Genomic DNA, 15,717 nt, shown 5'->3' with positions numbered 1-15,717 from the left:
TCTTTGCACATTCATTACTGACTAACACTTAAGTTGCTTCTAGATCTTGAATATCCTAAACTAAACTGATTTTATGAATGAGAGATCCTCATGAATTACTGACTTAGTTTCATTTAGGTGTGTACCCATAAGAGGAATTGCTATGTAACATTGTTAGGTCACATGAAAGCTCTACTTTTTGCTTCTTCAAAACTCCTATACATTTCACATAATGGTCATGCCAACTATGTCCATAGCAACACTGTACAAGGACTTCGTTTTCCCTACCTACTCTCATCAACACTTGTCATTTGTCCTTTTATTGTTGGTGGTGGTGGTGGTGTGTCAGAGAACAATTTCTACTTTTACACATATAAAGAGCTACACAATAGCACCATTGACCTAAATCCAACTCCCATTTGCAAAGGATGTTTGAACAGGAGAAGAAAGTATGAGAAAGTGAATAACAAGAGAATGATCTTGCCGACTGCTGCAGTCTGGGGCAGCTCCTGGGAGTGAGGAAATTCTCAGGCAGGGGAGCACTGTAGGCTGGTGTTAATGAGTCCCAGAGAGCCTCATATGTTCCCCTTGCCCTCAGGACTATCATGGCAGGCTTTGATAAGAGCTCTTGGTTGGCCACACTGTTTCTGAGGACTATGGACATTAATTAACAGTTAATTCTTGTTGCCATTTGTATGTTTGCTGTAGAGAAATGTCTATCCAGCTCTCTTCCCACTGTAAAAGCACTTTTTTCCTGTTATTTATTTAATTGTGTTATTTCCTTATCTAGTCAGATGTTAAGTTTAATCATTTATTGTGTTACAAAATGTTTTCTCCAAATCTGTTCACTGCCTTTCCTTTTTCTGTGTTGTTCTCTTTGATATATAAAAGATTTTTATTGAATAAAGTATCAATCTTTTGTATTTGATTTTGTTATTTGAGTTTTTGGCATCAAATGGAAAAGCAATATTATTTCCATAGACAATGTCAAAGATATATTCCATAGGTTTTATTCTGTTTTAACTAACTCATTTTTTTCCAAATTCACTTATTTTCCTGCAAATGTTTACTTTTTAATTTTTAACCTAAATTATGCTTAATGCAATGTACTTTGATCATATTTTCCCATATATAATTTTCATTATCCATTTATCTATTGATGGATATTTAAGCCTATTCTATTTCCTATGTGTAGTGAATAAAACAGGAATGAACATAGATGTATATGTATTTCTGTCAGAGATTACAGAGTTTTTGAAGTATATTCCAGGAGTTGGTACAGTTTGGTGACTCTAGTTTTAGATTTTTGAGAAATTTTTGTGCTGATTTCTGTATGGCTAAACCAGTTACACTCCCATCAATGGTAAATAAAAGTTCACCTTTCTTCATACTTGAACTAATATGTGTTTTCATTTGTCTTCTAGATAGCATCCCAGTGTACTGGGGTTAGATGAACTTTCAAAGTAGGTGTAATCTGCTTTCTCCCGGCTAATGTTGTTGAATTGTTTTTAAATGTTTATTAACCATTTATAGAGCTAGGGGATGTCACTGTGTATCTGAGAAAGTCATAGTGCATTACTGTGATATCATAATTGAGATTTATCATATAATAATAGAGTATTTTAATATCACATTGATAATTGGGATGTCTCATGCAGCCTTATGGTGACACGACATAATGTTACAATGACACAGTGGGGAAGTAAATACATAGTGTATTTTTACAATGGTATAAGAGAGGACTTTGGTATGAAAACAACATTATCATAGCAGAGTAAAGAATTGTGATGCTTCATGAAGAATTACAATAGCACAGTGCAACATTTTGATGCCAGAATGAAGCATTTTATTCCACAAGGGACTTGTGAAACCACAATATACCACCATTGATCACTCCCATGTAAAATCAAGCATTTTTTTCACTTTTGGTCAATTTTTATTTTTCTAAAATAGCAACTAATCAACATCACAACCCAAGACTAACCTAAATGTGCGCCTGACAGTGAAGTACACCTGTGTGTGGAGTGGGAAGGATAAAAACAAAACACCCAGCCTGTCACATGTATCTGGAGATATCCAAATAAACAACCACGCTTCTCTCATAAGTCTTTTGTTAAGTGACTCACAGGGATCTGAGAAGCTATTGCTGTGAGAACAAATCTGTAGCACAGTAGCATGAGTCTTGGTATTAAGCATAATCAGTTCAACTGAGTTAAGTTGAAAACATGGTAAGAAACTGTGTGGACGTGGGAGGGCCCGGTGAGACAGTCTGTAAGCCAGCTGACCCAAGGAGAACTAAGATAACTTTTCAATTGAGACCAGGCATACTAAACCTCCATGTTTTTAAAAAAGAAGGCCATTAAAACTTACAATTCCAACAGCCCATTAACCAAATAAAAATATTTTTAAAAGGAATTCGAACTATGTCCAGAGAGCTCCACCCCACCTTCCATCTCGTTTTCAGCACCCCAAGGAAAATAGAAGCATCCATGACTATCACAGATGAAAATAAAACCAATGTCACTGGAATCAAGTTTTCCCCACTGAGGTATAAAATCTATATAGAAGTCTGATATTATACTATTACAAATTGCACTTCTCATAATTCTGTTTTAATTTCCCTTAAACCCTGTTTGATGAAGGCTCTTCCGGCTTTGTGAACGTCAGTGTGCGCAGCCTCACTACTTTGCACTCTCATGTCCTAGGACAGGAAGGTTGGTTCACAGCAAGGAAAAGCTAGAGGAGTCTGAGTTTTAGTGGCTGATAAACCTTACATCCCACAGAAGAGGAAAACACTTTTCCTTTTTTGCTACTTAAGAATGTGGCAGACATGCATGCTGAGGTAGCGAGTCAAATCTTTATTTCTTTCTTTTGTTTGTTTGTTTTTGTTTTTCGAGACAAGGTTTCTCTGTGTAGCCTTGGCTGCCCTGGACTCGCTTTGTAGACCAGGCTGGCCTTGAACTCACAGCGATCCACCTGCCTCTGCTTCCTGAGTGCTGGAACTAAAGGCATGCACCACCATGCCCAGCTTAATTTTATGACTTTTAAGGATATATATATATATATATCCCTTTTACCAATCTCACATCTAAGATGATGGATATCTTCTTTTTTCACCTTGTCTGTTTTCAGTCAGTAACTAAATCTCACACATTCTACTATAAAGGTATCTCAGAAACTGAGAGAAGGGTAACAAAAAAAAAAAAAAAACATAGTCCATGGTCACCTGTTTGAGGTGCTGAAATGCTGCCCATTGGCCTTAATTCCAATCTCCACCACAGGATTTTCTTCTCTACAGTTATAGATAGAAGAATTAAGGTTGCCAAATACAAATACCAAAACACTATGAATGTAACATTAATATAATTCCAGATTCTCATGGCTCTTCTTGCTCTACTTTATATATGTATACTATCTTGATCTAAAAACATCCTAACTCCTAACCTACTAAACTTAATTGAAAGACTAAACTATCTGGTCTTCAAACCCATTAGACTTGAGAAGGGATAAAACTTAAATACCTGAGTGAACTTGGAGTGTAGGTTAGCAGCTTTCAAAATAAAAAAAAATGACTGAGAAAGTTTACTGCCTGAACCATTACCCAACATTCTCTATAATGTTGGAGCATCATCTTCCCCTTCTGGCCCAATATATCTGCCATATTTACGAGGCAGGAACTGTTGAAGACTTGCTTACTCTGTCTTGGCAGAGTTTGGCCGTTGACTCTGCCTGCATCCAAACTTGCCTATTTCTGTCTGTGGCAGAAACAGGGATATAGGCTCATTTTCTTAACCAATATATTTTATTAACAACTTAGTGACCAAGCATTTGTCACTTATAACCCAACTAACCAAAACAATAGGAAATGAGGACTAATGGACATCATAACAAAACCGTAAGGATATCAGTTCTGAGGAACGATTCTCCTGGCACAATCTACAAGATTTCTTCTGCTGAAACCTAGAGTAACCAGAACCCAGAACCTCAGCAGGAGCTGGAGCCCCGATGCCTTCCCCCAAGCGGTTCTCTCTAGAAGCGTCTCGAAGTGCAGCAATGAACAGCCAAAACTATCACAAGTCCAAAAAGCCCCACCTCCATTTCTGGGCTCATTTACATATCTCCTCCCAGAGTCTGTTCACAGGATCTTTTCAGCTGGCAACAATCAAGCTCCTGCATGAGGTAGTTGCTCTTCTAGTGGATTAACCTCACTTGTTCTCTCATGAGGCCATTCCAATCCTGCACTTGGGATCCTAAAAAACAGGTTTATCTCTCCTTCACAAGGACATTTAAATTTTTTATTATACTTTATTAACAATACATCCTGAGCATAATCCCCTGGCTCTTATCTTCCTATTCCCTCTTCCACCCTATTCCCCTTTCCTAGACCTCTGACAGGTGGGGTCCTCCTCCCCACCTTCTCACCACAGCCTATCAGGTCTCATCTGGATAGCTTGCATCCCCTTCCTCTGTGTTCCCACAGGGCTTCTCCGCCAAGAGGAAGTGATCAAATCGCAGGCACCAGAGTTTCTGTCACAGGTAGTAGAGTTAGGATACTAGCATAGTACTTCCTGATAAACTTTCAATCAAGTTGAAAAGGAACACCGGATTTGATGGACAGAATAGAAAGTAATGAAATGATTAGTTTCATTTGTTCTTCATTTTACTGAAGAGGAATAAAATAATTCTGGAATTCAATATATATACAAGAGGAATTGAGAAAAAAATAAGTATCTTAGACCTCTTTCTCCCCACATCATAGTAGAGCAACTTAAGAATCTATGCCGACAGTCACAGCTCTAAAGCTGCGCACTCTGGTTGACTGACCTAAGAACAAGGCGGAAGGGTGCACCCTTCAGAGTGTCTGAACCAGTTCCTGCCAGTAATAGTCAGGAGCTTGGCCTCTGAGACTGAACTATGGGCAGTGTAATTCCAGTCTGGAGCTACTGGCCTGGAAAAAATACAGGAAAATTGGTGGTTCTGACTAGAGACCAACCCGCAAGTCCTGAAAAAACCCCAGTGGTATGTGACCACACAGGCACAAAACCAAAGCCCAGCACCAAGCATGCTTGCTTGCCTACCCTGTGCCCTCTGTCTCCTACTCTGACATATCTGTGGGCCCAATGACCCAGGGGTGATAGAGAGCATGGGTCATGGCCTGCCAGTCCAAGGAGAGATCAGGGGCTCACACAGGGGCCCAGGCAGCTATGGGCACACCCTTCAGCCACAGCACTAAAGCTGCACACTTGAGTTGACTGATCTAAGAACATGGAGGAAGGATGCACACTTACTAGTGTCTGGACCAGATCCCACCAGTGATAATTGGGAAACAATGACATTAACCAACATCATGAATCAAATGGATCTAACAGATATCTACAGAACTTTTCACCCAAACACAAAGGATTATACCTTCTTCTCAGCACCCCATGGAACCTTCTCCAAAACTGATCACATAACAGGTCACAAAACAAGCCTCAAGAGATACAAGAAAATTGAAATAATACCTTGCATCCTATCAGATCACCATGGACTAAAGCTGTACTTCGGCAACAACAGAAATAACAACAAGCCTACACACATGGAAAGGCAAAATTAAATAGAGAATTCTCAACAGAGGAATATCAGATGGTGGAGAAACACTTAAAGAAGTGTTCAATATGCTTAGTCATCAGAGAAATGCAAATCAAAATGACTCTGAGAGTCCATCTACACCCGTAAGAATTGCTAAGATAAAAAAACTCAAATGACAGCAATGTTGGCAAGGATATAGAGAAAGAGGAATACCGCTTCATTGCAGGTGGGAATGCAAACTTGTACAACCACTTTGGAAATCAATCTGGCACTTTTGCAGAAAACTTGGAATAGGGCTATCTCAAGACCCAGCTATTCCACTCCTTGGGGTATACCTAGATGCTCCACCACACACAAGGACATATGCTCAACCATGTTCATAGCAGCCTTATTCATAATAGCCAGAACTGGGAAACAACCTAACTGTCCCTCAGCTGAACAATGGATAAAGAAACTGTGGTACATCTACACTATGAAATATTACTCAGCTATTAAAAACAAGTAAATCCTAAAATTTATGGGCAAATGGATGGAACTAGAAATGATCTTTTTGAGTGAGTTAACCCAGACCCAGAAAGAATCAAATGATATATATTCACTTATAATTGGACACTAGCCCAAAAGGGATGCCTGCTAAAAGTCTTCACTTACCAGATCAGGATAGATGTGGGGACTTCCTATTGTGAGTTTAGGTAAGGGAAATATGGAGAATGGGGAAATAGAAGGATCTAGAGGGTCCTAGAAACCTACAAGAAGAACATCATGATGGGTGGATCTGAGAATGGAGAAATAGAAGGATCCAGAGGGTCCTAGAAACCTACAAGAAGAACATCATGACAGGTGGATCTAGACCCAGGAGGATCTGCTCAACCTACTGCACCAACCAAGGACAATACATGCAGTAAATATTGAACCCCTATTCAACCTAGCCAATGAACAGGACATTTCCAAATTTGAGTGGAGAGTGTGGACTGACTCTGACATGAACTCTGGTGCCCCATATTGGATCACTTCCCCTTGGTGGGGAGGCCTGGTGGCACTCAGTGAAAGGATAAGCAGGCTACCAGGATGAGACCTGATAGGCTGTGACCATATCATGGAAGAGGAGATCCCTTCCTGTCACAGACCTAGGGGAGGGGAATAGAGTGAAAGAGGGAGGGAGGGAGGGAGGAACATGAGGATACAAGTGAGGGGATAACAATTGAGATGTAATTTAAATTTTAAAAAGAAAGAATCTATGCTGAGGCATCTAAGCCCCAGCATTCCATTGAGACAGTAAGTGGGAACCAAGTACATGAGGTACTTGAATCATTTGCTCTAGATGCCACCTGCCTGAAATGCCTTGAGGGTTCACATTGTCAATCATCATTTCTACTGATTTTGGAATAGTTCCAAAGGGCCAATCATCTGAAGATGCTTTATTTTGTTGTACACAATAATTTTCTGGCCACACAATTGATTATATTCTTTAATATAATTCCATCAGGATATTTTTCTTCACTTATAGGCTGGCGCACTGAATTAGGCTTTGCTGCGGATCTTGATGTGGTTCTTTAAATCAGATAATGCCCACCTAAATATTAAAAACAATATTTAGGGATACACATATTTTGACCCTAGAGGCCTTGGCATTATTTCTTCAATATTTTGAGTCTTATTTCTACATTCTTATTAAGAAAAGTGTCCCAGCCAGGCCGTGGTAGCTCACACCTTTAAACCCCAACTCAGGAGGCAGAAGCAGGTGGATCTTTATGAGTTTGAAGCTATCCTGGGCTACAGACCAAGTTCCAGGACATCAAGGATTACATGGACCCTGTATTGAAAAGCTGAAGAAAGAAAGATGAGAGGAAGGAAGGAAGGAAGGAAGGAAAGTGTCCTCTATTCTGATCTGTTCTTATTTGTATTGTATGTGTAAACGACTAAGCAAATCTGGAAAAATAATAACATGACTTCTACATAGTATACTAATTATTGTAGGTGAGACAAAGGGTTAATTGTCTCACCATGATCCCTGGCATTTAATAAATGTGGAGACTGTGATGATCAGTTGTGGGTCTACATCCCTCTTCTGTGCAAGATTAGCTTCAACACGTGGCTTGCTCACAGAGATTTTCATAATGACTGGAGCTTTGCTCTCCATAAATTCGAGAAAGAATGCCCTCTTGATACTCAGAGAATAGCTACATTTTCAGGTTCACTGTGGGACAAGTCCTTTCCATAAATCATTTAACTGTCTTAAGTTCTACTATCCACTTAAATTCAAAAAATATTAAGATATGGTGCTGAAATAACATTAGCATATTTTTGTATTTATATGTTAGTTTTCATTTGTTCTGTATTCTCTTCTGACAAATACTGTACTCTACAGTTTTACTTAGTAAATCACATGTTTTCCTTTCTGTTAGTTTTCAAAATAGTGTCTCCAAGCCCTGATGTCTCTAGTCCTACTGCTCTGAGGAATCAGATTCTAAATATTGCTTTAAAAGGTAATAAACACAACCTGTCTGTGCTCTGGGGTTCCCATGTGAAAGCACCTTACCTTTTCCAGACTCCCGATGATGTGATAACTGTGTCAGTCAAAATAGGTGCTTTCTGCAAGGAAACTCTGCAGTACAACCTGTAATGTCATCTTTGGTTTTTCTGGGTGTTAGGGATGGTTAAATCCTAATTTCTTCATAGACCCAAACCATGATTGTTTTGGAAACATTAATCAAAATACTTCGATTGTAAAACGGTCTTCTACATTCTTACATATAGCATTATGTTAGAGGTCTGAAGTGTGAATTTAAACATAGCTAGACTGCTAGCCAAACTTATATACATGTGATAGTAAGACTCTGTTCATCCAATGTAAATATCAAGCCAGTTTCCCCAGGTCTAACCTGGTTATGATGTGCACAAACTAGACATTCTTTACAAAACCAATTGTCCCCAAAGACTGATGTGAAGTGCTAACTAAGACTTGATTACCTTGCACAAATCTTGTGTCTCATAGCAGTAATCACAACATTAGATTTATCATGGCGTAACGTAGGTCAAGTGTGTGGAAAACAGACCAGCCAAATTGATCCAACACCTGTGTGGGATGAGTATAGAGTAGGAGGGAGTGTCTCTACACCGCTCTGGAGAAACTGATTTCTCTAAGGTTTGATCTCATCTGCAAATAGAGTACAACTTAAAATGCCAGTCTAATACATGTGTTATACAAACTAAATGGAAAGTCAAAGACTATTGGTTTCAAAGTCTCTCAATTTTACTGTTAATCTCACACCTCTGTTTCTTCATGATTTCATGATTATGTGGTTGTTCAAAGTTTATTTATTTATTTATTTATTTATTTTTATATCCAGACAGTCTTTTGGGAAAAAATGACACCACTTCATTTGGTTTTGTAAGATTAAAGGGTTCCATATATAAATGATTTATAACATATGCTTTAAATGGTAAGAGTAAATTATTGTTTGCTATATAAGCTGAATAAATAAAAACATCCTGACACATACAGGAGCTCCATAATATTAGTAATTATTGCTGTGTTGTTAAACTTGACAGATTTCAAAGTGTATTCTTACTATAAAGTTGACAGTTTGTGCAAAGGAATAGGAACTTAACTTACACAGTCAGTTGAGTAGCACTCATTAGGTATTAATAGTAGCATGCATGTATAAATCCTCACAGTCTATGGAAATATTCTGATGGTGAATTTCCTCAGAGCCTCTTTTACATCTCTGTTCCTCAGACTATAGATGAGTGGGTTAAGCATGGGGATCACCACTGTGTAGAACACAGACACCACCTTGTTCTGTTCAGTGGAGTAGTTGGACTTGGGCATCACATAAATGAAGGTGATGGTCCCATAGTAGAGAGTGACCGCAGTGAGGTGGGAGGTGCAGGTGGAGAAGGCCTTGTGGCGGCCCTCAGTGGAGCGCATCCTCAGAATAGTGATGAGGATGTAGATGTAGGACACAGCTATAACAAACACTGTCATCACAATGATGGATCCTGCAGAGAAAGAAGGAATAATTCCAATAATGGAGGTATCTGAGCAGGAAAGTTTCAACACAGCAGGGAAGTCACAGAAAAAGTGATCTATCTGATTTGATCCACAGAAGGACACACTCAACAGACAACTAGTAAATGTCCATGAATTCACACAGCCACCCATATAGGAAGTTCCAAGTAATAGGAAGCAGATCTTGGGGGACATCTGTGTGGAGTACAGCAGGGGCGAGCAGATGGCCACATAGCGGTCATAGGCCATGGCAGCCAGCAGGAAGCACTCAACTGTCCCAAATGTCACTGCGATGCAGAATTGGGCTTCACAGGCAGCCACAGAAAGCACCATTCTGTTTCCAATGAATCCAGTAAGCATTATAGGTGTGATAGTTGTGGAAAACCCAATGTCCACAAAAGCCAGATGGCTAAGGAACAGGTACATGGGAGTGTGGAGCTGGGGGCTGCTTCTTATTAAAGTGATGATGCTGATATTTCCCACTAACGTAACAATGTATATTCCTAGAAATATCATAAAGAAGATGACACACAGCGATGGACTTTCTGTTAAACCCAAAAGAATGAACTCTGTCACGGTGGTATGGTTTTCAGCCTCCATTTCAGGTGTGAAATGTCCCTGTTAGGGAAAAGAGAAAGTATTTTGTTTAGAATTTTTTCAATGCCTCCTGCATTTATCTTTTTTTATTCCACAGATTATATAGTAATCCCTTCCTTTGACTAAATTTATAAACTCCTGTGTTTTGAAAATCTGGGGATTTTGTTTGTTCCTCTTTGAATAAACTGGAATCATTGTCTCACTCTTCTATTTCTGTTGCCATCTTCTCTTTATGTGATACTTATGTAAAGTACTCTCAAACCTTGGCTTCTTGACCATGTCCCCTGGAGGGGGAGACCTGGTGGCACTCAGAGGAAGGACAGCAGGTTACCAAGAAGAGACTTGATACCCTATGAGCATATACAGGGGGAGGAAATCCCCCTCAGGAACAGTCATAGGGGAGGGGAATAAGGGGAAAATGGGAGGGAAGGAAGAATGGGAGGATACAAGGGATGGGATAACCATTGAGATGTAACAAGAATAAATTAATTTTAAAAAGTTATTTTAAAAAATCTCTCCTTCAAGGCCAAGGTCCACAATTTCAACGCTCTCTTGAGATTTTCCTCATGCTCAGATCCTTTAGAAATCTCATAAATACCTCAAACTCTGTCATTCCATAGCTCTTGAATCCCTCCAACAATATTTTAAATGTCCTACGTATTTTTATGTGTAACGTTGTTTTCCTTACATGCCTGTCTGCACACCAGATGCATGCCATGGGGATCAGAGGAGAGCATTGGATGTCCTGGAAGTGGACTTACGAACCATCAGTGTTCCTAACCACTGAGCCATCTCTCCAAGTCACCCTCTCCAGTCAGCTCATTTGTTCACAATCTCATGTGGCAGACGTTGCAACTTGTCTTGGCAGCCTTTCTAGACATCTTCCTCACATTGTATTCCATCTAACAAATTGCTGCTGCTTTTGTCTAATTTATTTCCAGCTTTTCTTTTTCTCACCTTTTTTTTCTATTCTCTGTGTTCCCACTTGGCTTAAGTCCTTGGTCATCTTCATTCCACATTCTGTCTGATGATTTACCTTCTAGCTCACACTAGTGCCTTCTTATAGTTTATAGTACTGTCACATAATGACTTATTTTTAATAAAAGTCAGGTGCTTCCACAATCTAATTTTTTTGTTATTGTTTATGTATTCGTGATGAACTATAACTTCATTGACATAACACTCTGTATCCTTTCTGATTTCTTCAAATGCAGAATATATAGACTATTTTTTTATTTTTTTATTCTCCACTGAACACTTAATAGCTAGAAGTCTGCACTGGCTTTCATACTTATCAGCCTAGGTAAGAGATGCTGACCACTCAAATATCCTTTTCAAACATTCTTTTCAGTGACTGTGGTGGGAAATAGAGGAGATGGGACAGTGAACCTTACCTAGTTGAAACCAGGGTGCTTTCCTCCAGTCTTGGCTTCTGAAGCAATAATACCGGTTACCACGGGCCATCCACGCAGTACCCACGGGCCATCCACGCAGTACCCATATGTCTTCTGTATACTGGTCTACATGTCCCTGGAAATCACTGCACAGTGCTTCTTGCTGAAGGCATGGTTTCCATGGAGGTCAAAAGCTCAAACTGTTCAGAGTACTTTTCTAGTTTCCAGTTTCTGCCTGAGTTATTTAAAAATCCATCCTAATAAGGTCCATAAATCTTTCATGTACCATTTAGAGTCAATACTGGCACTGAAATCCAAAAGGAACTTAATGAAATGGATGCACTTTATATACATAGAGTCGGGGTCTGGAAGCCTTCGATGTGAATCATTAGTGCACTCATTGGTCAAGGAGTTCAGTCACACACATGCAGAAAAATGGAAGGTTGGGTGTCTTTATGTGCATGTTAAGAGAGGGGGAGAAGGACTTAATCACACAAGGCAAGCCTTCAGGGATTGCTGTTTCTTGCCTCTTAAGAGAAAGGTCCATGGGTTTCTTGTACTGAAATGGCTTATGGGACCAGGTGATTCATTAAGTCCTGGCTTGCCCTCCCCAGGTGATACCCACATGCCATAGCACACAGTGCAATTCTTTTGTACTTGTTTACTGAAAGTGAAGGAGACAACAAAAATATATTTAACACTGAAAATACAATGTATCTGATTATTTTGAGTAATTGGGATGATACTACTTTTCAATAAAAATAACCTTTGGATCAAATTTAAGCAGAGGCTTAAGATAGAACGCTGGAATAGCAGTGAGTGAACTTGGTGCTTGGACTCATTGCCCATTTTGCTAAGTATAGAAAAAAATGATGCTAGAGTTTTGTAGATGTGGGGCTGACTTTTTTAAAAAAAGGTTTTTTGACCTTTTTCCTCCCTTCTGTTCAGTAGAACCACTTGAAAATCTCCTCTGAGACATCTGAGCATGCACCATTCATGTAGCCATGTGGCCAAAAGCCAGAAAGGATGGGGCCTGCAGTTTTGTCTCTCAGGATTTTTTCACCTTCCTGGTGTCTTTCCTGATTATGTAAGAATCTTGGAATTCTTTTCACTGTTTCTGCAGATAAACATTTGTATTTTGATAGGGGTTATGCTGAATCTGAAGGCAGGTTTTCAGAGTGCAGCTACTTTAACAGTTTGAACTTTTCCAGCTCAAGTACAGCCATGTCTACCTCAGGATCAGTTTTTACCTCACTTTCTTTCATTAATGTCTGACACTTTTTCAGTATGAAGCTTGTTTACATCCGGCTCTGGGTTTCTGATAATCTTTATGTCAAGAAATGTGGATTCACACAAGTAAATCTCCATGACATCAAGGAGTCAAAATGCACCTTTAATGTTCCCACAGGAGGCATTTATTTAAAAATAAATGACATTGGGCAGGAATTTGGCTCTGCAGTTTAAACCATTTGTTTCCCTTCCAGAGAACCAAGTTTGGATCCTGGCACTCATTTCTGGCAGATCACAACCATGAATAACTCCAGATCCAGGGAATCTAATATCCTGTTCTGTTCTCTATTGGCAACTTCCCACATGTAGCATACAGACTCTCAGGCAGATGCATATGCATAGGTAAAAATAAAAATAAATGTTTTAAAACTGTATAAGACTCAGAGCCACACTTGGTGGCCCACAGCTCTTATCCTAGAACTTGAAAGACCAACAGAAGAGAATTTTGTGAATTCAAGACCATCTTGAGCTACATAGTAAATTTGAGACCAACATCAAAAACCAACAGGAAATTATGGTTTCTTGTTGGAGTGTAGAAATAGTCTCCTCCAAGGAAAAGCATTCCTACTGGTTATCCAATACCAAATTGTCAGGCCTGAAAAAATATATACCAATAACATTGTATATACTTAACAGGTTGTACTTAGAAAGATATGTGTGTATTCATATAAAACAATTAAAGCGAAGAGGCCATAATTTTTTAAAAATTTTTTACATGTACATTTATATTATTGCACATATATAAAACTACATACAGCAAGAAGAACCACAAAACAATTAGGAATTATGTAAATGTTTCACTCATAGTGTTTTGGCTTTTGTATTTGGCAACCTTGAAGAAAACATATTTCCTATCTTGGTGAGTCTAATATTCTGAATGTAAGTCAATTTCTATCCTATCTCATTTCTATCAACTTAAAACATCTACATAGACCTAAAAGTGTCTTAACCCCTGTACAAATAAGCTTAATTGTAAAACTAAACTAAACTATCTGGTCTTCAACCCCATCATAGACTTGAGAAGGAATAAAATTAATTACCTGAATAACAGGAAGTAAAAGTTAGCAGCTTCCAAAATGGGAAAAATGACAGAGACAGTTTGCTGCCTGAACAGTCACCCCAAATTCTCTATAACATTGGAGCATCATCTTCAGCCCTCTGGCCCAGTATATCTAACAGACATATTTGTGAGGCAGGAACTATTAAGGACTTGCTTACCCTGTGTTGGCAGAGTTTGGCTATTGACTCTGCTGCATCCAAGCTTGTCAATTTTTAGACAGGATTCTATCTGTAGCTGAAAGGAGGACATTTTGTCCAGTGGCTGGTTTCCCACATTTGAAGGCAACAACATAAGGAGGTTCTTTGATATTCATCATCTTCTTTGAGGTAGGCTGAATATTGCCAGAAGTTAAACTGTATTATTGCCAAAGAATGTTTAAAACAATAAAAACAACTTTAAAAGCCATGTTCTATAAGTCTCTGAGGTTTTTGAAGACCTTATCTAACTATTTTACTTTATATATTCATAGAATATCTGTTATACCTAGGATGTATATTTTTGTGATAAAAATAGACTAGTAACTGACATGAGCATGATTTGATCAACTAAAAATTACCTTGTATAATTTGCCATCCTAAACAGCCTGCAATAGCACTTTCAAAGTATTGGAGGTAAGCCTTGTATTCTACTTGAGCTGTGTAGGTACAATACCTCATATGAGAGTAGAAATATATATAATGTGTGTGAAGAATAATCTTAAATTTCAATTCTATAGCAATGTATCAAAATTAAACTTATTTTGCATCAATATACAAAATTCTACACCAATGAATTAAAAGTTAAGGCCTTAAGTTGAGGGATAGACTCAATAATCTACTTTTTCTCCTATCATCTTTATATATTTCTATATTTCTCCTTCTTTCTTTTCAACACCCATCTCCAAACCTAAGAAAGAAATGTAAAAGAAAAGAGAGACAACCCTGAGTCCAACTTCATTTTCTCTCTGAATAAGACCAATAGTAACTTATAACCAACTCCTAATGAAAATAAACATCTATACCCCAAGAAAGCAACCAAAAACCTACCCGACATCCCTTAAAGGAAATGGGGCATCATTCTCTTAAGGTTTCTTCTGGCTGATTTGGGATGAATAATAACTTTGTAGGGGGCCAAATAAAATTGAGGAAAATGATTAAACAAGCATTTGGAATAGCATTTGTGGACCAGTTTCTAAATGTTGAGAGAATCCAGACTTAATAGAAGTCCTGTGTGTGACAGTCTGAAATTGCTGATCAATTGGGACCAGAAAATTTCTTAAAAGCTGTCTTGGTAACTGCCTGTCCTGTTCTGGTGGGGAACAGCAACTGAAAAACTTGGTGCTGGAACATGGAGGATGCAGGATGTCAGCATCCAGCATGTTGAGAGGAATGAGTTTTGTCAGGTCTGATCCAGCTTCAATGTCTGATTCTTTTGTTCTGAAAACATATAGTTTCTCACAAGCATTATACAGTCCTAAAATTATAAATGTATGAGGTGTGCAAGGTACTCATAACTATTAAGGCTGGTTCTCTGCTCTTTGTACGAGCAGAAGAAAGACATCTGTAAATCTTCATTCATGTCATAGGAAGAATGGCATCTAATCTTAAATCACAGGGAGTCTGTAACCAGCAGGAAGCATTGTCTATGCTCACTCATGTCTCAGCCCGTCTCAGAGCTATTCCCATGTACTGTGATTAGCACTATAAGTTACCTGTTTTCTCTGCAGTTAAAATTCTTTACATCCTAACTGTAGCCCCCTACCTCATCACCTCTGGATCCCACCCTCCCTTTCCCCATCCCCTCTCCCTCCCTCCCCTAGTTCTCAGAAAGATGAG

General features: G+C 38.8%; 1 protein-coding gene across 1 annotated transcript; it reads right to left on the bottom strand.

Moving 5' to 3' along the window:
- Positions 1 to 9,229: 9,229 nt before the first annotated feature.
- Positions 9,230 to 10,162, bottom strand: LOC311592851 (olfactory receptor 5P56; the record flags this gene model as incomplete). Its single annotated transcript, XM_084773699.1, has 1 exon — positions 9,230 to 10,162. One exon carries the CDS (start codon positions 10,160 to 10,162, stop codon positions 9,230 to 9,232), a length of 933 nt encoding a protein of 310 aa, XP_084629825.1.
- Between the last annotated feature and the right edge of the window lie 5,555 nt (positions 10,163 to 15,717).

This window comes from Acomys minous, assembly GCF_964271855.1.
Source record: "Acomys minous genome assembly, chromosome: 2".
Classification (NCBI taxonomy): Eukaryota; Metazoa; Chordata; class Mammalia; order Rodentia; family Muridae; genus Acomys; species Acomys minous.
This window is presented reverse-complemented; position numbering and strand designations above follow the sequence as displayed.